We start from the raw sequence: 18688 nt of genomic DNA, 5'->3' as shown, positions 1-18688 counted from the left end.
TGGTGGCATGTTTAAAGCCGGTTATGGTCGGGTAAGATTCAGATTGTGGCTATAGCGTGGACATGTGTGGATGTGGCTGTATTAAACCTAGAGTAGGTCTTATGCGTTGTGTAATATAGAAAACCATATGAAATAGTAAGATATTGATATTTTTTGCTTTGTTTTAGACGTATCTAGCCTTAAATACTTATCTACTATGAAATATGGCGACAAGTGGCCCCCGGAAGTTGAAAAAACGCCGTACACAATGTAGTCCCAATAAACACCACGTTAAAACAATAACACAAACAGTTCTTTTTTCTCTTACACCCTTCAATGACCGCTTTCCTTTTTACAGCATAGCCTTGGGAAAGTTCTTCATCGCCTGTCTCACGCCCAAGTCGCCGAGAATCTCCTCGGCACCGCCTAGGATGGCATCGAACTTGTACGTCCGGTTGAACATCTCGACGTACTTGCCCATGCCGGACTGGGTCAGGCCGCGGCCGCCCCAGATCTGGACGGCCTCGTCGGCGACTTCGTGGGCGGCGCGGGTGATGCTCATCTTGAGAAGGCCGATGGGGCCGGCGAGGTGGAGGGCCTGCTGCTTGTAGGGCATGTTGCACATTTGGTAGGTGATTGTTTCGAGCCAGGACTGGTTGGCTTCGACGAGGGCAATCATCTTGGCGAGCCTAGGGGAGTGACACTTGTTAGATATTTGCCTATTTCTAGATGGGCTTTGGTGTTGTGTGCTTACTTTTGGCGAATGACGGGCTGGTCAATCAGGCGCTTGCCAAAGACGATGCGCTGGTTTGCCCACTTCAAGCACTCCTCGGTGATGAAGCGCGAGGCGGCAATGGAGCTGCAGGCCATGGCCCAGCGCTCGTGGTTGAAGTTGCTGAGGATGACGTGAATGCCCTTGTTCTCCTCGCCGAGCAGGTTCTCGACGGGGACCTTGACGTTGTCAAAGGTGATGTAGGCGGTTCCGGCGGTGGTGGAGTACGAGGTCTTGATGGATTTGGTCTCGACGCCCTCGCCGCGCTCGATGAGCACCACGCTCAAGGCCTTGCCGGTGCGGACGCCGACGACGAAGTAGTCGCAGAAGACGCCGTTGGTGATCCACTTCTTGGTTCCGTTGACGATCTGCCAGAGATGTTTTAGTTAAGCCATGATATTTACGGGTGAGAAAGATGAGCTTACGTAGTGCTTTCCATCGGGCGTCTTCTCGGCGGTGGTGCGAAGACCGGCAACGTCAGAGCCGGCAAAGGCCTCGGTGATGGCCAGGCAGAGCTTCTTCTTGCCGCTAAAGACGTCGTCGACAATCTTCTTCTTCCAGGGTCCCTCGCGAGCAAAGTTGAGCACGGCAGTGAGGCCAATGGCCATGCCGGCCAGGTTGCCGTCCTGGAAGCCTCGCATCATGGGGCGGGTCATCTCCTGGCACATGACCATGTCGTGGAAGTAGTCAAACTCCTCGCCCTTGACGGCGCCGTTGAGGAGGTTGACGCCGTGGAGGTGCTTCCCGGGGCCGAGGCGCATGTGGATGACGCCGGACTGGCTCATCTTGTCAATGACCTCCTGGCCGACATGGCGTCCGGTGGCCTCGCACTCGAGGGCCTCGGGCTTGACGACCTCGTCGGTGAAGATGCGGATGGCCTTGCGGAGGGAGCGGTGCGAGTCCTTGAAGTACGGGCTCTTGAAGTGAGGCGTCAGCCACAGGGGCTCGGCGTAGGGGACCGGGCTGAGGTCGCCAGGCTGCGGGGTGATGACTTCGGGCTTCTCGCCCTCGACGGTGCCAATGGCCAGGTCTGCGTAGCGGGAGAGGACCTCGTGGCGGTGGAGGTTGTAGAAGGCCGAGGTGGCGTCCTGGCCGGCGATTTGGCGGAGGACGCTCTCGCCGCCGGGGTGGGCGTCGACGAAGTCTGTGAGGTCGTAGACGACGTGGTCGATGACGCACCAGAGGGAGTCTTCGGAGGTGTGGTTGCGGACCTCTTCGCGGGTGAAGGTCTTTGCTGGGGGGAGCCATTGTGTGGGTGGGATGGATTGTGAGCTTGAAGGGAGAGAGAGAGAGAGAAGAAAGGTGCAAGTAAAAACACAGAAAGAAAGAGAAGAGGGAATACGAGAAGAGGAACAGATGGAAAGTTTATACGAGAAGCCAAGTCAATTGCATTTAAATCTGACACAGCAGCGGCTCATTTCGACTTGCTCTGAATCTCTTTTTTGAATTCTTGCCGCGAGCCTCGGCTTGGGGACGCGGGTACCTGGGGTGAAATAGAAGGGCCGCTATTGGCTGGCGGGCATCTGAATAGCTTTTGCTATCCCTGTTAGTGCGCCGGGAGGCAGTCCTGTCTTTGTCTTAGCGCTGGTGGAAGATGGAGATTTCCCCTTCTTGCTTGGCATTTTTGGAGAAGCCGGAAGCAGACCACATATTGCTGTCTTCGGAGGGGGGGTGATGGGGAAGGGGTATGGGGTTGTTGAGTTCTCTGTGGAGGTTGGGAACTATATTTGATTTTCTCGTGCGAATAGGTAGTGGGATTTCGATGTGTCGGCCCTGTTTTGCTCCAATATACATGGTAGTTTTGGAATTCAGGTACAAGGTGCTGTAAGGAAGAGATAATTCCTAGTATGCACTTCCGTGTCAAATGTTGAAACTATGTTACATCCAACTCATAATCGGTAATACTACTCCATATTTTGATAAGCGATTGCCCAGATCAGCATCTCCTTGTCGCATTTATTGGCTGAAGATCTTGAGCCTCGGCAGAGATCGGTAGTGGGTACTGCTGCATCGTTGGCCGTGGGGTTCAGCCTCATTTCTCATTGTGATGCTGGGCCCCGTCTCTTTTTTATCGGTAATTTTTAATGGGTCCAACACATTTGTAGTTGGTGGTGTATGTTATGATTTTAAATCAACTGTGGCATAAGCGACATGAAGCTGGCAGAGCGGACTTGGATATAGCACAAAACCGAGAATCATGGCCATCGCACTAAAACTGAAGACGGGCGCTATTCTAAACAGGGCTGGATGGACCCTGAAAATGAACCCGCTCGAAGCCATGGAAAACCCACTTCTGCCTCGAGTGATTGAACGATTGATTCGGAAACCGGCGAGAACTTTTCTTCAGCCTCTTCCTGCCAGTAACGCCAAGCTTTTGAAGCGAGTATAAGCCAGCAGCGTTGGTGAGCATTGCGACTTGACGAAGCCGATATCGAGTACAAGCACATGTTCCGTTCCTGTGCATCACGCCTTGGTAAGTCAAATCGATCAGCGCCCTTTTTTCCTGCTTTTGTTGCATCTCCCAGAGTCCAGCAGCCGCGCAGTCCAGTGACTGTTGGCAGCGTCTTACACGGCCTGAACGCTGCCCTCACCTGATGAGCGCATCTATTTCACTTGCACGTCTCCAGCATATCACATGTTTTTATATGCACTCGTCATGGGGGTGTTCTTATTGAAATTGCCTATTTGCGGATTAACTGAGGTACATGTATGTGGCAAGCGCCGGCACTTGGCCACCTCCAGTCACCGGACTTGACGGTCCCTCGTGGTCGCAGCGCTGCCCGCCTCGTGATCGACCAATAGCGCTCTTTCCATCTATCAGGGCCTCATTATCTCGCATATCAGACAGATGCACATGGATTTGATTTGCGAAACAATCTCGGCTATTCTCTCGTTCCTACTGTTATCCATCGCCTTGACTCAGCACCCTGCGTTTGTTTGACTTGCTGCCTCCACGCCGCATATCGTCTCATTCACATCATCCGTCTGCCCCCTTACAGCGCACATATCTACCCATAATCTCGAGCAAAGTCAAGTGACACAACTCATCATACAGCTACTAGCCTCTGCATCAACACCAGCACCAATTGACAGGATGGACGCTTATGCAATGTATCCAGTTAGTCTCTCGAAGCAAAGCTCGTCCAGAATATACCAGGACCTCTGGGCAACACGACTCCACAGCCTGGTGCAGCTGGCATCAGATCATTCGCTAGATAGAACCGTGACCATGGAGACTTTCAAACAGGTATACGCCAACTTTCCACTTGTGCCTTTTTTGGCCTTTTAGAATCCGTCCTTCACCTTACAACCATGTACCTTGCGTCATACCGTTTTTGTACAACCCCTTTGTGTAACCCACTCGAATTTGCCAAGAACACGAAAAGAACATCACCAAAGCCCTTTTATATCGCTGGAAATTTTCCCCAATTGGGTTACACTGCTACTCACACAGCCTCCAATAGCTCAGACAAATCAACCCGGGCTCAAAACCGCACGTAGGCATCGTCGGCGCAGGACTTTCCGGCCTCCGGTGTGCAGATATCCTGCTACAACATGGATTCCAGGTGACAATCATCGAGGGCCGTAATCGGATCGGCGGCAGACTTTGCCAAGCGAGACTCGGAAACGGCCATTTAGTCGATATGGGACCCAACTGGATACATGGCACAGATGACAATCCCATGCTGGATCTGGCCAAACAGACGGAGACTGCCGTTGGGACCTGGGATGTAGCGTCTTACGTGTTTAACGAGTCTGGAGATTTGCTGCCGGTAGCTGAAGGAGAAAAGTATTCCTCCCTGGTGTGGGATATCATTCAAGATGCGTTTGTGCATTCGAACAAGTCGTCCGCAGACATGGACGCGAAACTAAGCTTGTTGGACTTTTTCAAGGAAAAGGTGGTGGAAAAGATACCCGAATCTGAGGACGACTTTGAGAAAAAGCGAGAGATGGTACTGAAGATGTCTGAGATGTGGGGTACTTTTATCGGCAGCCCCGTTGACCGGCAGAGCTTGAAGTTTTTCTGGTTGGAGGAGTGCATCGAAGGGGGTGAGTTCAGACCCATCTGCATTGATTGCGAGACTCTACCGGCTGTTTCGCAAGCAGGAGAGTGTTAATCATGGCATAGAGAATCTCTTTTGCGCCGGCACATACGAAAAGATCCTACAAGAAGTTTCAAGACCAGCACTGTCAAATGCCACGATAAAACTGGACTCCATTGTCGACAAGATTTCCTGCCGGACAGATCCAAACGACGAGACTCGAGTGCGGCTGAAGAACGGACAGGCGTTGACGTTTGACGAACTGGTTATCACATGCCCTCTAGGGTGGCTGAAACAAAATCTCACCGCATTTGACCCTCCCCTGCCGCCGGTTCTCACAAAGGCGATTGGCTCCATCGGCTACGGGTGCCTTGAAAAGGTCAGCTAGCCACGACAAATGAACAGGCCCTGCATTAGACCAAGATCGCTAATAGTGTCCTTTTTTTCCTACTTCACAGGTCTACATTAGCTTCCCAAAGGCGTTTTGGCTTCCAGCCGAAGGTGAGGGCCGCAGAGTACACGGCTTTGCCCAATGGATAGCACCCGAATATCACGCCGAGAATGCTCGCGGGTGGAATCAAGAATTGGTGGAGCTGGCCAGCATTGCACCCGAGGCAGCTCACCCAACGCTGCTCTTTTACATCTACGGCGAGCAGTCGGAGTATCTGACAGCAAAGGTAGCCGAGATTGATGGACAAGAGAACAAGGACGCCTTCCTGCTGGATTTCTTCAAGCCTTACTACTCCAGGCTGCCGCAGTACTCTGAAGATTCGGCAGACTGCCAGCCCGTCTGCTGTCTCGCGACCAATTGGGTGCGTGACGGGCTTGCCGGCCACGGCAGCTACAGCAATTTCCAAGTCGGCCTGTCCAACGGAGACGAGGACATCAAGACCATGAGGCGCGGACTGCCGGAACACGGCCTGTGGTTGGCGGGAGAGCACACGGCGCCGTTTGTGGCGCTGGGGACGGCGACTGGGGCGTATTGGAGCGGAGAGTCGGTGGGGAAGAGGATCGCGGAGGCCTACGACATGGCGAAGCAGAATGAGCCATTGGACGCAGCTGCATGATTTTGATTTGATTTTGATTTGATTTTGATTCTGACTGCGAGGGGCTGCACTCCTGCGTACTCTGCATGTAGATGCCGCCATGACTGCTCTATCTACATGTAGTTACCTACCGACATGTGTATCTGCATCTTACTGCAGCAGATAAGTAGCAGAAGCTTGTAAGACTTTCAATGGGGCAAGATAAAACTGGCATGATGTTGTTACGGAGTACAGATGAGCCAATTCAATCACATCATACAATCACATACCGCGCGGGTCGTAGGCAGAATCTCCATCCAGGCTGAGAGGTGCCCTTCTTCAGCCACCTGCCTTGCAGCCAGTATAAAGCAAGGTAGCATCACGGCTCGGATGCCTGGCAAAGGCCCTCCGTGCATTGCGTGAATGCAGCTCGTGGTTGGCCGTGGCCCTATCTCTTGGCCGCACAAACCACACCGTGACCCCGCCGATCCACTGCGAGATGCATATGCCAGCAATCCGGACAGTGTCTGGCCAACCGGTTTCCAGGGGAGCAGATGCGTGCGCTGTCCAGGATGGCGCTGGGCTGCATGAGAGACGATAGGCAAGCGTGCTGGGTGGTTTTGCGGCCATTGGCCGGCTGCCGTTGCACTGTCGACAGCAGGAGGGTTGCCTAGGATCAAGGCAGTAGCACAGGCCCAATGCCTCTATGACCTCTTATTATAGAGAACATACCAAGGTACATGTATTATTAGGCCGTGCCCAGTAGAGCAGAGCAGAGCAGAGCAGAGCAGTCACAGGCACCAGGCCAGGCGCCGAGACAAGTCTGAATCAGAACCGGGCCAGGATTACGGGGCCTCCACGTATTCTGCGCAGTAATGCTACGTATTCGCCTCAAAGTATGGCCTCCAAGAGGCGCCAGATACGAGCTCAAGTCACTCGCAGCCACGGTGGCACAGGTACCGTCGGTGTAGGCAGTGACATGCCCGGTACTCCAGACTGACGTCGCCAGCTACTATCGATAGCGGCCCACCGCCAGTGGTCAAATGACGCTGGGACGCCCTGATCTGCCTGCCATGACTCCCGGGAGCGTCACGAGCTAGTGCGTGAATGGGGCCTCCCGGGGCTGTTGATCCAGGCATTGGCGCTGCTGCGGCAGGTATAGCGGCTGTACTGCGCGGTATCGCCTTAACGAGAGCCCTCAAGGCTCGCTCAAGCCCCTCGACCGATTCCGCTAAGCCCCCGACGCAACTCTTCCAAAGTTTCATCCTGGCTGGGTTCTGGCACCATCTTGTTCCGTCTCGCTTCCCATCCTTCTCTCATCTCGCCTCTCTCATCCTCCTGCCCTTTCATCGTTCCTCACACCGGGCCTGCGGACGCTCAACCGACCCTCTTTGCGCCGGCTTCGCTCCTACAGCTGACCTTGCGCCTTTGATGCCTCGCTCTCGATCCGCTCAACCATGAACCTCGTCCCCGCATTTGGCCGGGGGTCTGTTGATATCGCGCCTACCGCAGCGTTTGGCTGGAGCCGGTGACGATCTGGTTGCCGTTCAGTTTCGCTTGCCTTTCCTATCGTCGCCAGCACGAGCGAAAACAGCTCGCCTTTTCTCTTCTCTATAACCACTACCAACACCCAAGCCTCGAGGCAATAAACCTTAATCATGGCTGGGCTTTTCCAGTCATTTCGGAGCTCCAGCATGCCTAAACGGCTGCTGCGATATGCCTTGTCGCGGCTGGAGCTCCTCGATTCCGACGCGTTAGACATGGATAATCTAGATCTGGCTTTGGGTAGAAATACAGTGTTTGAGTTTAGGGACGTTGGAGTTCAGCTAGATGTGAGTAATTTACTTGTACTTGCGATCGTGCATGAAGAGAGGCTGACATTTGACTTTTAGAAACTTGAGAAGCTACTGAAACTGCCTAGGACGTTTGCGCTGCAAAAGGCAAAGGTCCTGCTCCTGCGAGTCACCATTCCGATGGATTTCTATACGAGCCCTATATCTATCGAAGTCGATGGCGTCGACGTCAAGTTGAAAGTGCTTGTGTCTGACGCCAAGTCCAAATCAACCAAATCTACTACCCCCGATGATGCCTCAGCTGCTGTACCAAATACCGTGGATCTTGCGCAATCATTCCTCGAAACGCAGCCGTCGTCGGAGCGAAAGAAACTCGAAGCTGCGCTGGCTGCCGAAGCGCAAGATCTCGGCGCATCTACAGCAATGAGCGATGACAGCAGTGAAGATGAGCCTATCGTGGGCACCGGGCAGCCTCTATCGCTGCCAGGCTTCTTGGCGGGTTTTCTGCAGGGAATTATGGACCGAATGCAGATAAAAATCAAAGGCGTCAGATTCCAGTTGGATATGGATATCCCTGTAGACCTGCATTCGTCAGTTACCGAACCAGTGTCTTTCCAAATCGCTTTGGAAGGCATCGATATCGAAGGCGTTACTACAAGAAGCGAGAAATCAGAAGCATCGCCAGCTGCAGCTCCAAAGGAAGGAAAGCGGCAAATCTCCTTGGACAATGTCCGCGCTTACCTGGTGTCCGAGGCCAACGTCTTCTCTACCCTAACCCGGTCCTCATCCATGACTTCACCATCCGATACGTCTTCGCCTCATATGACAAGGAACCCACCTTCGAGGCAAACTACATCCTTGTCGTCAGAAAGTCCCCAGGAACCACAGTTTGCGCCATCAATAATGTCATCGCGCCATCATAATCAGTCGTCACAGTCGCCTCGGGAGAGCGTTGATAGCCACCATATTGCTTCATCGCAAGCGAGTATCAACAATCAATTTTTACCGTCAATGCAAAGGAGCTTTAGAGACCACCTGACCGACGAACATGATGCGTATCAGCCCGACTACCCCTTGGGAGATAGCGAAGAAGCTCTTGGAATTCCATACGAGTTTGAAGAAGATGAGGATCAAGGCATGCCAGACGACGAGTCTCCTGCGACTCCCCGCGCGTCAATGTACCAAGATTTTAATTCCCCTGACGATGCAGGTTTCCATTCGCCTGAAGATCCTGCGCCGTATTCTTCACCCCCAAGAAGTATGTTCAACAGCACGATATCTAGGGCACAAGATGCTTTCGAGCAGGACTTTCAACCAAGCTATCCCATGTCGCGACAACAGTCGAATCTTGAGGGTCATGCTCAGTCCTTGGCAGAGTTGGGGAACCAAGATCAGTACGAACCGGAAAACCTGGCTGACGATCTCACGCAATCGCATCTCTATACACACGAAGAGGCTGAGAGCATGTATATGAGTGCTTTTTCAAAGGCAGAGAGCGAGGCTGATATATCCGAGCTCAGATCCTCAAAGCACTCAGATGCGTCAACCGTTGAACAAGCGGTTCCGTCATCAGTAGAAGAGGCGGCTCAAGTTCAGATTCCCCCATCTCCTCAAGTTCCTGCCTCTCCCGAGGTTCCTTCATCTCCTCGGATTCTTTCATCTCCTCAAATCCCTTGCTCTCCTCAAGCCCATTCGACTCCTCAAGCTCCCTTGTCACCTCGACCTTCGACTCCTCAAGCTGCTACACCCCCAGTTTCTTCAAGCCCTCAAGTTCCTTCGTCTCCTCGAGTGCCTTCATCTCCTCGAGTGCCTTCATCTCCTCAAATTGCCTACTCTCCTCAAGCCTCACCGAAACCAACCAAGGAATTTGCTATGCCTGGGGGCTGGGATGACAATGCGTCTGAAGGTTCATCGGCATCTGATCGGACCATGTCGCCTGAGAAACTGGCTCCCAAGCCGGAAGAAATATCAGAGCACGAAGCCGAGGAGAGGCTCAAGTCTGAACCTGGGCGAGAGAAGCCGGGTTCTCCTGTCTTTGGCCAGACTTCAATAGCCGAAGACGCATCGATTGACATCGAAGGGAAGCCACAGCACGAGGACGTGGCTACTCCAAAGGGGCCGACGCGAGTTGTCAAGGAAATTCTACATCTCAGCTCCATTTCTATATATGTGCCAACAACACACCAGCACATTGAAATAGAAGAGGATAATTCTGAGTCAGTTGCCGAGCTTGCTAGGGCAATGGGCAACTCGGTATATCCTCAAGCGCCTGGAGCGTTTTCCGTGCACGCGCCGACTTCCGGCTCGGTGTATGGCCACAGGCCCTCAATACAGTCAACGCAGAGTGTTGATAACGTTTTGGAGATAGACTTGTCTCCGGTATCCATCCGCTTTGATGCTTCACTCGCCTTTGTGCTTGCCATGATTGTTGGAAAGCTTCTCGACGCGGTCAAACAGGATAATCCGGTAAAGGTCTCGAGCAGTGGGGCTGAAAACGAGCAACATATGGATAAGACCCCAGAGCTCAAGGTTACTGTCCAAGAAATATCTTTGGATTTCCTGAGTCGACTTGGTGGAGTGGCAGATACGCCTCGGCGTCATTTGGACTCTTCGGCATTTATGTTTGCCCACGAGGTCCTTCTTAATGCCACCTTGAGCGGCTTGACTATTGGTGTTTCGCCAACTAAAGTGCCAGTAGCCAGGGGCGGAAGGGACATGCAAGATGCCATTCAAACAAAAATCGACCTGCAAACCTTCCGCTTTGGATACGCCAAAGATGATATCATCTCCTTTGATAAGGTTGAGCCAATGAGTACTTCTGTGAGAGATACTTTTATTTCACACGGGCATGATGTTGGTATCAGAATTACGCAAACGAAGAAAGGCGTCAAGACCGAGATTGAAGCGCTACCATTAGCTGTTCGTATTGATCTGCAGAAGCTAGACGAGACATTCAGCTGGTTCGGAGGTCTCAGTAGCTTTCTTAATATGAGCGCTTCAATGACTTCCAGCCCATCGCCTACACCAAAGTCACCTCACAAATCTGTGTCCACGCAGAGGCCAAAGGGAGTGCGATTCGATACACCTATTAAGCCTGATGATAAATCCGCTGCTTTTGAAAACAAGATCGATATGCGGATAGGTGGCTCTTTTGTTGAACTCCTTGGCAAAGAATGCAGTTTTATTGCAAAGAGCGGAAGCATCTCTCTCGTTAGCCGAGAAGAAGGCATGGGAATCGTATGGCGCACAATGCGCGTGTCTGGGCCATACTTGAAAAATTCCATGGCAGATCCCGCCATTATGACCGACATCAATGGAGTCAGGCTGGAGTTTGTGACAATTCCAACCAATTCAGATCTTGAGAAGCTTCTCGAGTTGATTACGCCCTCAAAAGCCAAGTTTGATCATGGCAGCGACGAAATCATGGTTGATACTCTCTTACGGCAGCGAAGGAAGGGCTCGGTGCTCAGAGCTACAATAGACACCCTGAACGTGCGAGTTAAGAACATGGCCCAATTCGAGGTGCTACCAGCTTTAGCTGAAGAAGTGGCCAAGTTGTCTACTGTGGCCAAATATCTCCCAGAAGACGATCGGCCTGGACTCATGACTCTGGCAACGATCCATAAGCTTGGCACGAGTGTCGACCTTGGCGGAACCTTTGGGCAGCTTAGCTGCGACGTCCGGGGGCTTGAGGCTGCGCATATTACTGTTCCATCACTGGTAGCTGTTGCAGTGTCTGGAATTTCCGTCCGACGCAACGAAACAGAAGAGCTTATTAATTCTTCGATCCTGTACTCTTCAGCAGAGAATGCCATGAATCGAGGACCAGTCATCATGGCGAGGATGATCGGCGACGACATTGAGCCCGTCGTCAAGCTCAACCTACAGGATGTCAGCATCGAGTATCGGGTTCCAACTATCATGGATATCCTTGGCCTGGCAAACGATGCTACGCCGCAGGATTTCGAAGAGAGCCTCGCCGCGTCAGTAGCTAGTCTTGGTGACCAAGCTCATGCCGCACTGGCACGGCCTCAGCCTCAGTCACCGACTGAAGTCACTGCTAAGCAGAGTAAACCAATGACCTTGGACGTATCGTTTCGAAATTGCCTTGTCGGCTTGAACCCTCTCAATCAAAAATCGAAGATGGTCCTTGTATTCACAGATGCCCACCTCTCCGTCACTCTTCCAAAGGACGAGGTCACAAAGGTGAATCTGGATATTAACAAGGCCTCAATTTTGCTGACAGACGATGCTACCCTTGACGCATCTGATGACCGTACTTTGAGGAACCCAAGACGGCGATCGTCGTCTTCAGCAACCCCTCAAGTAATCTCTCTGTGTGCTGAGGGATATGTGGATATTTGCTACATGTCCTCTGCAAAAGTCGTCGTCAATGTCGCTCCAGGTCTAGATGGTGAGAAACAGGTAGAAATTGAGGTTCGAGATGATCTCTTGGTGTTGGAGACTTGTGCCGACTCGACCCAAACCCTGATAAGCTTGGCTAATGCTCTTTCACCGCCGACTCCGCCAAGCAAAGAGAATAAATACCGGACCAAGGTAGTACCTGTCCAAGATCTGCTTGCTTCGATTTCTGCAGAGGCATTTGGCAGGCCAGAAGGGGAATACGACTTTGACCAGGACTTTTCTGCTGCACGAGAAATGGCTAGAAGCCAGTTCGACACCGGTTCTGAAAGTGACGGTTCTCTCCCTATCGAATCCCAATTCTATGGAGATGAAACTGCGGGAGAAGAACTATTCGATGCCATGAATGTATCCAGTACATCGCTAGATCCGAGGATGCAAGATACCAACGAGGGAGTTTTAATCTCTGGGCTTGAATCTTCCACTAGCAACGCCTCAGAAGACGGCGAAGGTCTGGTTATCCACGACGACTTTTATAACCGCAATGCCGCCGAAGAGCACACTGCAAAGATTTGGAACTCGAACAAGAATACTTACGACAGAGCCCCTGCGCACATTGTAAAGCGCAGTCCTCTCAAAGTATCTGTGAGAGATGTCCATGTCATCTGGAACTTATTTGATGGCTACGACTGGATCCATACTCGCAATGTCATCAACAAAGCTGTCCATGATCTAGAGCATAAAGCCTTTGATCGCCAAGCAGGGCTCGCCAACGGGCAGGTCCACGGCGAAGAGCGTGAAGATGAAGATAAAATAGATGACTTCTTGTTCAACTCCATCTATATCGGAATCCCAGCCAACCGAGACCCGCAAGAGTTGGCCCGCGCCATCAACGAAGGCCTCGCTGACAATATGACGGAGACGGAATCAGTCGCCACTACAGCTGTGACAGCAACATCAAACCGGACTGTGCGTAGAGGGTACCCCAAATCTCAGCGCCTGAAGTTGCGACGAAGCAAACGCCACAAAATCACCTTTGAGCTTCGAGGCGTCAACGTCGACATGGTGGCATTCCCCGCCGGAACTGGAGAAACCCAGAGCAGCATTGATGTTCGAGTAGAGAACCTTGACATCTTTGACCACGTTCCCACATCAACGTGGAAGAAGTTTGCGACTTATGATCAAGATCAAGGGGAGCGTGAGATGGGAACTAGCATGGTGCATCTAGAATTGCTGACTGTGCAGCCAATAGCCGAACTGAAGGCTTCTGAGATTGTGCTCCGAGCAACTGTGTTGCCCCTGAGACTCCATGTCGACCAAGATGCGCTTGACTTTATCACCCGGTTCTTTGAGTTCAAGGACGAAAGTGTACCAGTTCATTCGTCGCCAAGTGATGTTCCTTTCTTGCAGAGAGCCGAGGTCAACGACATTCCGGTCAAGCTTGACTTTAAGCCGAAGCGAGTCGACTATGCTGGGCTTCGATCCGGCCACACGACTGAATTCATGAATTTCATCACATTGGAAGAGTCCCGGCTGGTGCTCCGACATGTTATCATTTACGGAGTTTCTGGCTTTGACCGTCTAGGCCTAACACTCAATGATATCTGGACGCCCGATGTTCGAAGTAACCAGCTTCCCGGTGTTTTGGGAGGTCTAGCGCCGGTGCGATCACTGGTCAATATCGGCAGTGGCTTTAGAGAGTTGATCGAAGTCCCCCTCAAGGAATATCAAAAGGACGGCCGTATTATTCGGAGCATATCTAAAGGAGCCGTTGCATTTGCCCGCACCACTGGTACCGAGTTGGTCAAGTTTGGAGCAAAACTTGCAGTCGGTACGCAGTATGCATTACAAGGTGCAGAAGAGATGCTTGGCACTGGTCGCCGACCTGAAGAGGCTTGGGATGATGATGATCTCGATGCAGATGATAAGAAGCAAATATCGTTGTACGCAGACCATCCGACGGGCGTGATTCAAGGCATTCGCGGCGGCTACAGGTCGCTTGCCAGAGATGTGAATCTGGCACGAGATGCCATCATTGCGGTGCCAGGCGAAGTCATGGAGAGTCAGTCAGCCAGTGGTGCTGCCAAAGCAGTGCTGCGACGAGCCCCGACCATCATCTTCAGACCAGCAATGGGCGTAACCAAAGCGATTGGCCAGACATTGATGGGAGCAACCAACTCGATTGATCCGCACAATCAACGCAGAATTGACGAGGTAAGTCTCATGGTTCTATCGTATAGCCCGTGTGAGTATAGAATGGTTCCACTAACAGTATCGCAGAAATATAAAAAGCATTAATCGAAGGCGCAGAACGAAAAGAAGGAAGAAGAAACACAAAAAAAAGTTTGACACTTGACTATACCCAACAATACATACATGAGAGGAATTAGCTTCGAATTTACTGCGGCTGCGGATTCATTAGCGATGGAACCGTCTTTCTTTGAGAATATACGAAAGGACTAGATTTCTCATCTTCTTCTTTCCCTTTCTGAAACATTACACGTCGGCATGATGCTGTATTGAATAGGAGAAAGGGAATCCTTTTATGGCGATGATTTCTTTCATTGATGTCATGTTTGGCAGGCGTTGGGGTTATCTACTATACCAGAACAGAATGATGCTGAGTTTTTGTTTTTGATCTTTCTACCTTTTCTTCTCTTCTTTCTCATAATTCTCTTTGGGTAACACTGGAATGGCTTGGAGTGGATGGATTCACTATATCGTGTGGGTAAATTTACAGAATGGCAGCCCGAGCAAACATTGCAAATTATTAAACGATAGACAGCGCCTGCGCGTTATGAATATATACAGAATACAGAGCTGTGAATTGAAACTTGTGCTTGCGTGTATGCATGTGTGTTTGTTAATAATACATCTGTCTATTCGTGTTGTAGATGGCTTTTGATCCTAGATGTCTAGGCGATTTACAAAGAGGAGGTCTATCTCATATATACGTTGTTGTTAGAATACCATACCCAATTAGTGTTAAAATAGTAGGAAAGCTGGAATCCTCTTGTCAGAATTTCTAGCCGATATCCAAAATTGCCTGCCCTCTTGGTTCATTCAAAAATTGTCATTAATACCCTGTTCCTTCTCAGCGGCCTTTCTTTCGCGATTCGCATCAACCCACCACTTGTGCGACTCGTCAGTCCCCGTCCACTCTCCCTTGTCGTCAATCTCATCCCACGGCTTCGGGCTCAAGATGTAGTGCATGTTCTTGACCTGGTCGTCTCTCCAGATCGGGTCATGCACGCCCTTCCAGCGCAGCGTCTTGAGCGCATTGTACGTATACGGCAGAGGCACCCACCGCCCGCGGTACAGGTCCGACAGGAGGGACTGGTCTGCAAAGTCCATGTTTGCGGCGTCGGCCTCCATGTGGGCGACGATTTGCGAGTATAGCACGGCGGAGGGGTTGACGACTTGCAGGCCGCCGTTCATGAAGCCCAGGGGCCCGACGGAAGGGTCTGCGCCGACGGTCTGGGCGGTTTCGGGGTCGCTGTGCTGGTGCGTGAAGGCGCAGTTTTCGGGGATCCAGTCCTTGGGGTAGTGAGGCTTGCGGAGGGGGTTGCAGACGCAGGCGTGGCCGGCGGCGAAGACGCGTTTGCTGGAGGATGAATTGCCGGATTCGCTGAGCGAGGGCGGGTCGAGGTCGAGGGTCATGAGCTCGTCCATGTTGCGGAGGACGAGCATGTCGGAGTCGAGCTGGACGATGCGCGAGTACTGGGTGAGGGAGAAGGGCACGAGCTTGCTCCAGCAGTCGTAGAAGCGCGGGTCGTTGGAGTAGTCCCTGCCGGATGCTGGGAGGAGGTACTCGATGCGCTGGGAGGGGATGCCGCGGGCCTGGAGGGCGGCGAGGCCAGACTCGGGGAAGGTGTCTGTGTAGAGGGCGACGAGAGGGTAAGCCGAGGAGGCGGCGCGGAGGGAGTGGTTGAGGGTGAGGAGGCCGGGGAGGTAGTCGAGGTTGGTGATGAGGGTTGTCCAGACTGGGAGCTGGAGTTAGTTGGAGTTGACAAGGGAGTTGAGGGAGTTGCTAACCGTTGTCTGAGTCAACTGCGCGCTTCCGGTCTGACATGTTGGAGGTGGACTTTTATGAAATTTGATTACTAGAGATGAAAGTTTGAAAGTGAGTGCATGTGTTGGAGAAGGAATTGACTCGTTTTAGTCCATGGAGGAGGAGGAAATGCCTCTGGCGCAAAGCGACACCGAAACTAGAAATCGTTCATAGTGGGGGAGGGGCTGAACAATGGCTGGCGATGATGCGAAGCGATGTGTAAGGCGTCATTTTTTTTCTTTTCGGCATGGGAAATGGATTGGCTCGGCCTGGCCCGAAACTACTGTACACAGCCGCTAGAGGTGAGGCTATGGATGCGCTAAAAGCTGCTGACAGGCATGGAGTGGGGATGGCATCTGTGTTTGGTACGAAGAGGGGGGAGTATATTGACTAGGAGACTGGTTTCTAGAGTAGTGCTTCAATAGAGAAGAGAAATAAGACAGGAGAAGAGGAGATGAAGAAACGAAATGTCGATTGATGTGATAATAAGTAGAAAAAGGAAAGAGAAAACATGACGATAGCAAATGGAAAAAAGTAAACTAAATCTTGTAATGCAGTCTTCAACAACTCAGATACGCTTTTCCCTCATGCACAATATTTTAGAACAAATTCTAAACGGATGAAGTCAGTCATCAAGACTCAGTTGCCTGCGAAGCCTCAGTCGGCCTATCACACGGCATGGGATACGGCCGCACATACGCCAACCCTTGCGGCTGGACCATGAAGCCAACACCGTTGAAATGGACAGTGGGATTGCCGTTGTGTACAGGTCCAGCCTCGAATGTGTCCCAGCTTCCCGTTGCTCCTGATGAAGCTGACGAAAGACGTCTCTGAGCTCTCAGCCGCAGAAACGCAGAATAACGAGGGTAGAGCTCGCTGTTGAAGGGGTCATCTGCGCTGCGAGGTACCGGGACGACGCTTCTCAGCGGTGGGAGAGGGCCATTGTCGTCAGCAGGGCCATCGTACGGGCGAGGAGTAGTGCAGCTTCTGTCCATGCCGCGATAGGGGCGTAGGTTGAGTTCCAGCTGTCCTCTTTCATGCTCGAGTCGCTCCACTTGCTCTTGATAGTCGGGAGCCCCAAATTCGAACCATTCCAGCTGCTCCTCGCGCTTGATCCGCGGCTCAGGGTGGAACTGCTCGTCCTGCTGAGGCACTTCTGGTGGCGACTGGGGATATTCACTTTGGGGTGAAGAAGTAGTAGTCTCTCGAATCTGGGCTGGGAAAGGTGTGGGTTGGTGATCATGCACTCCTAGATCAAAGGAATTGACTGGAAGGGGCTGTGCCAAAGGTACAGACGCAGGAGGTCTTTGGACGACGCTCGTTGGCGATAATCCCAAAGGTCCATCGAGCCCGCCGAGATCTGCGTTGGGTCCGATAAACACCATCGGCTCAGTCTCCAATCGGCCACTTCCGTATAAACCGAAATACTCGGTGCTGACATCAGGGTAGTCCACGCCGCCGTAATAGTTGAGCTTCTCTTTCGGCCTCAGCCGGTGGAACATGACCGAGGCAGAGGCTCTCTGGGTGGGATTATACCGCGACATGTCCTCCAGCTCGGGCATCAAGAAGCCCGTGTCCACGAGATTCTGGACAATCTCCAGAGGACTCCTGCGGTTGATATCAAGCTCCGTAATCCGTCCGCAGGCGACAGAAAGAGTCACAAAGAGCGACCAGACGTCTTGCTTGCAGGTGATGGGGTAGATGTCTGTGCGCGTCTCTGGCGCAGTGAAGAGAAAGTCGACGCAGCTTCTCTGGGGATAGCTGAGGGCAAAGTCTGTGAGGTAGAAGCCGTAACCTTTCTGCGTGGGCTGCACGAGGATGTTGGTGGGCTTGATGTTTCGGTGGCAGATGCCCTCTTCTTGGAGGTACGTGAGCGCGGAGAGCATCTGGATCGTCAGGCTGTAGAAGTTGGAAGTTTTGTCCTTCAAGTCGTAGGGCATGGGGGTGAGGGCGGGGAGGTTGTATTCTCTGATGGGCGTGATGAGCAGCACCATCCCCGGACGGATGAGGGCGTAGTAGATGGGGATAATGTTGCGCTGCTTACAGTTAGCAGAGTAGGCGTGGGGGAGAACTAGGCAGTTGTTTTTGCTGCCAGACGTACGTGTCTGATCTTCTTGATGTCGAGAATCTCTCGCTTCAGCGTTTCTTCCTGGACAATCGAGGCCATCTCTAGCCTCTTGACGACGACGATCGAATCCATCTTCTTGTCATGAGCCCTGTATACATTTCCGTGAGGTCCACATCCGATATGATTAATGGAGTGGAATCGCTCTGCGACTATGGCAGCTTGATAATTGTAAAACCTAGAAGCCATTTCTTGGATATTTCGTTGGAAGAGTGGTGATGGTCTGACGGTATAGCGCAGCGTGATTGATACCAAGCAAAGACGAATAAACAATAAAAAAGGAGCACGATCTAAGCGAGGTATTCGTATTTGAAGCGTCCTTTTATGAAGTGTGTTTTGATGCAAACAATTGCAAGTCACGTATCGGCCAAGGCAGTGTCAACAACATACACCCGCCAGAGCAATATTACTAAGTCAGTTATTCAGTCATCTGTGCGTCCGGTGTGAGATGGCAATCACTTGCACCTCATTTTCGAAAGCCAGTCCAGGTGGCAGGGATCATTTCTTCCTGGCCACTTGATTGTCAGACGGCGTTTGG

At 51.9% G+C, this 18688-nt stretch overlaps 6 protein-coding genes across 7 annotated transcripts; 3 read left to right on the top strand and 3 right to left on the bottom strand.

The window, feature by feature from the left end:
- Nucleotides 1–165: 165 nt before the first annotated feature.
- TrAtP1_006916 (uncharacterized protein) lies at nt 166–2226 on the bottom strand. The gene is made up of 3 exons (XM_014082279.2): nt 1177–2226; nt 734–1119; nt 166–668 (listed from the first exon to the last, which is right to left on the bottom strand). The coding sequence occupies exons 1-3, from the start codon at nt 1534–1536 to the stop codon at nt 332–334; spliced, it is 1083 nt and encodes a 360-aa protein (XP_013937754.2). The 5' UTR covers nt 1537–2226; the 3' UTR covers nt 166–331.
- On the top strand, nt 1561–2022 carry TrAtP1_006915 (uncharacterized protein; the record flags this gene model as incomplete). Its single annotated transcript, XM_066113318.1, has 1 exon — nt 1561–2022. The coding sequence occupies one exon, from the start codon at nt 1561–1563 to the stop codon at nt 2020–2022; it is 462 nt and encodes a 153-aa protein (XP_065969404.1).
- On the top strand, nt 2227–6690 carry TrAtP1_006914 (uncharacterized protein). Of its 2 annotated transcripts, XM_014082280.2 has the most exons (5): nt 2227–3224; nt 3871–3998; nt 4216–4801; nt 4881–5173; nt 5253–6690. In XM_014082280.2, the coding sequence occupies exons 1-5, from the start codon at nt 3197–3199 to the stop codon at nt 5859–5861; spliced, it is 1644 nt and encodes a 547-aa protein (XP_013937755.2). In that variant the 5' UTR covers nt 2227–3196; the 3' UTR covers nt 5862–6690. The 2 variants fall into 2 exon arrangements, with proteins under 2 accessions (XP_013937755.2, XP_065969403.1); XM_066113317.1 differs by lacking the exon at nt 2227–3224 and having other exon boundaries at nt 3479–4801.
- A 369-nt stretch (nt 6691–7059) lies between these two features.
- Nucleotides 7060–14808, top strand: TrAtP1_006913 (uncharacterized protein). The gene is made up of 3 exons (XM_066113316.1): nt 7060–7651; nt 7712–14188; nt 14255–14808. Exons 1-3 carry the CDS (start codon nt 7478–7480, stop codon nt 14270–14272), a joined length of 6669 nt encoding a protein of 2222 aa, XP_065969402.1. The 5' UTR covers nt 7060–7477; the 3' UTR covers nt 14273–14808.
- TrAtP1_006912 (uncharacterized protein) lies at nt 14809–16230 on the bottom strand. Its single transcript, XM_014082282.2, has 2 exons — nt 16010–16230; nt 14809–15957 (listed from the first exon to the last, which is right to left on the bottom strand). Exons 1-2 carry the CDS (start codon nt 16044–16046, stop codon nt 15038–15040), a joined length of 957 nt encoding a protein of 318 aa, XP_013937757.2. The 5' UTR covers nt 16047–16230; the 3' UTR covers nt 14809–15037.
- Nucleotides 16231–16448: 218 nt separating this feature from the next.
- Nucleotides 16449–18545, bottom strand: TrAtP1_006911 (uncharacterized protein). The gene has a single exon (XM_066113315.1). The coding sequence runs from the start codon at nt 18017–18019 to the stop codon at nt 16658–16660; it is 1362 nt and encodes a 453-aa protein (XP_065969401.1). The 5' UTR covers nt 18020–18545; the 3' UTR covers nt 16449–16657.
- Between the last annotated feature and the right edge of the window lie 143 nt (nt 18546–18688).

This window comes from Trichoderma atroviride, chromosome 3 (assembly GCF_020647795.1).
Source record: "Trichoderma atroviride chromosome 3, complete sequence".
In the NCBI taxonomy this organism is placed as follows: domain Eukaryota; kingdom Fungi; phylum Ascomycota; class Sordariomycetes; order Hypocreales; family Hypocreaceae; genus Trichoderma; species Trichoderma atroviride.
Note: the sequence above shows the minus strand (reverse complement) of the source record. Positions and strands in the feature narration are given on the sequence as shown.

Excerpts from the sequence above, each read along its gene's own strand:
- TrAtP1_006912 (XM_014082282.2), bottom strand. The coding sequence starts at position 16,046 with ATGTCAGACCGGAAGCGCGCAGTTGACTCAGACAACG. Across the intron at positions 15,958-16,009 it reads CGCAGTTGACTCAGACAACG|TCTGGACAACCCTCATCACC; the intron begins GTTAGCAACTCC and ends TCCAGCTCCCAG.
- TrAtP1_006916 (XM_014082279.2), bottom strand. The coding sequence starts at position 1,536 with ATGAGCCAGTCCGGCGTCATCCACATGCGCCTCGGCCCCGGGAAGCAC. Across the intron at positions 1,120-1,176 it reads CGCCCGATGGAAAGCACTAC|ATCGTCAACGGAACCAAGAA; the intron begins GTAAGCTCATCT and ends CATCTCTGGCAG. Across the intron at positions 669-733 it reads CAGCCCGTCATTCGCCAAAA|GCTCGCCAAGATGATTGCCC; the intron begins GTAAGCACACAA and ends TCACTCCCCTAG.
- TrAtP1_006911 (XM_066113315.1), bottom strand. The coding sequence starts at position 18,019 with ATGGTGCTGCTCATCACGCCCATCAGAGAATACAACCTCCCCGCCCTC.
- TrAtP1_006913 (XM_066113316.1), top strand. The coding sequence starts at position 7,478 with ATGGCTGGGCTTTTCCAGTCATTTCGGAGCTCCAGCATGCCTAAACGG. Across the intron at positions 7,652-7,711 it reads ACGTTGGAGTTCAGCTAGAT|AAACTTGAGAAGCTACTGAA; the intron begins GTGAGTAATTTA and ends TTTGACTTTTAG.
- TrAtP1_006914 (XM_014082280.2), top strand. The coding sequence starts at position 3,197 with ATGTTCCGTTCCTGTGCATCACGCCTTG. Across the intron at positions 3,999-4,215 it reads CCATGGAGACTTTCAAACAG|CTCAGACAAATCAACCCGGG; the intron begins GTATACGCCAAC and ends AGCCTCCAATAG. Across the intron at positions 5,174-5,252 it reads GCTACGGGTGCCTTGAAAAG|GTCTACATTAGCTTCCCAAA; the intron begins GTCAGCTAGCCA and ends CCTACTTCACAG.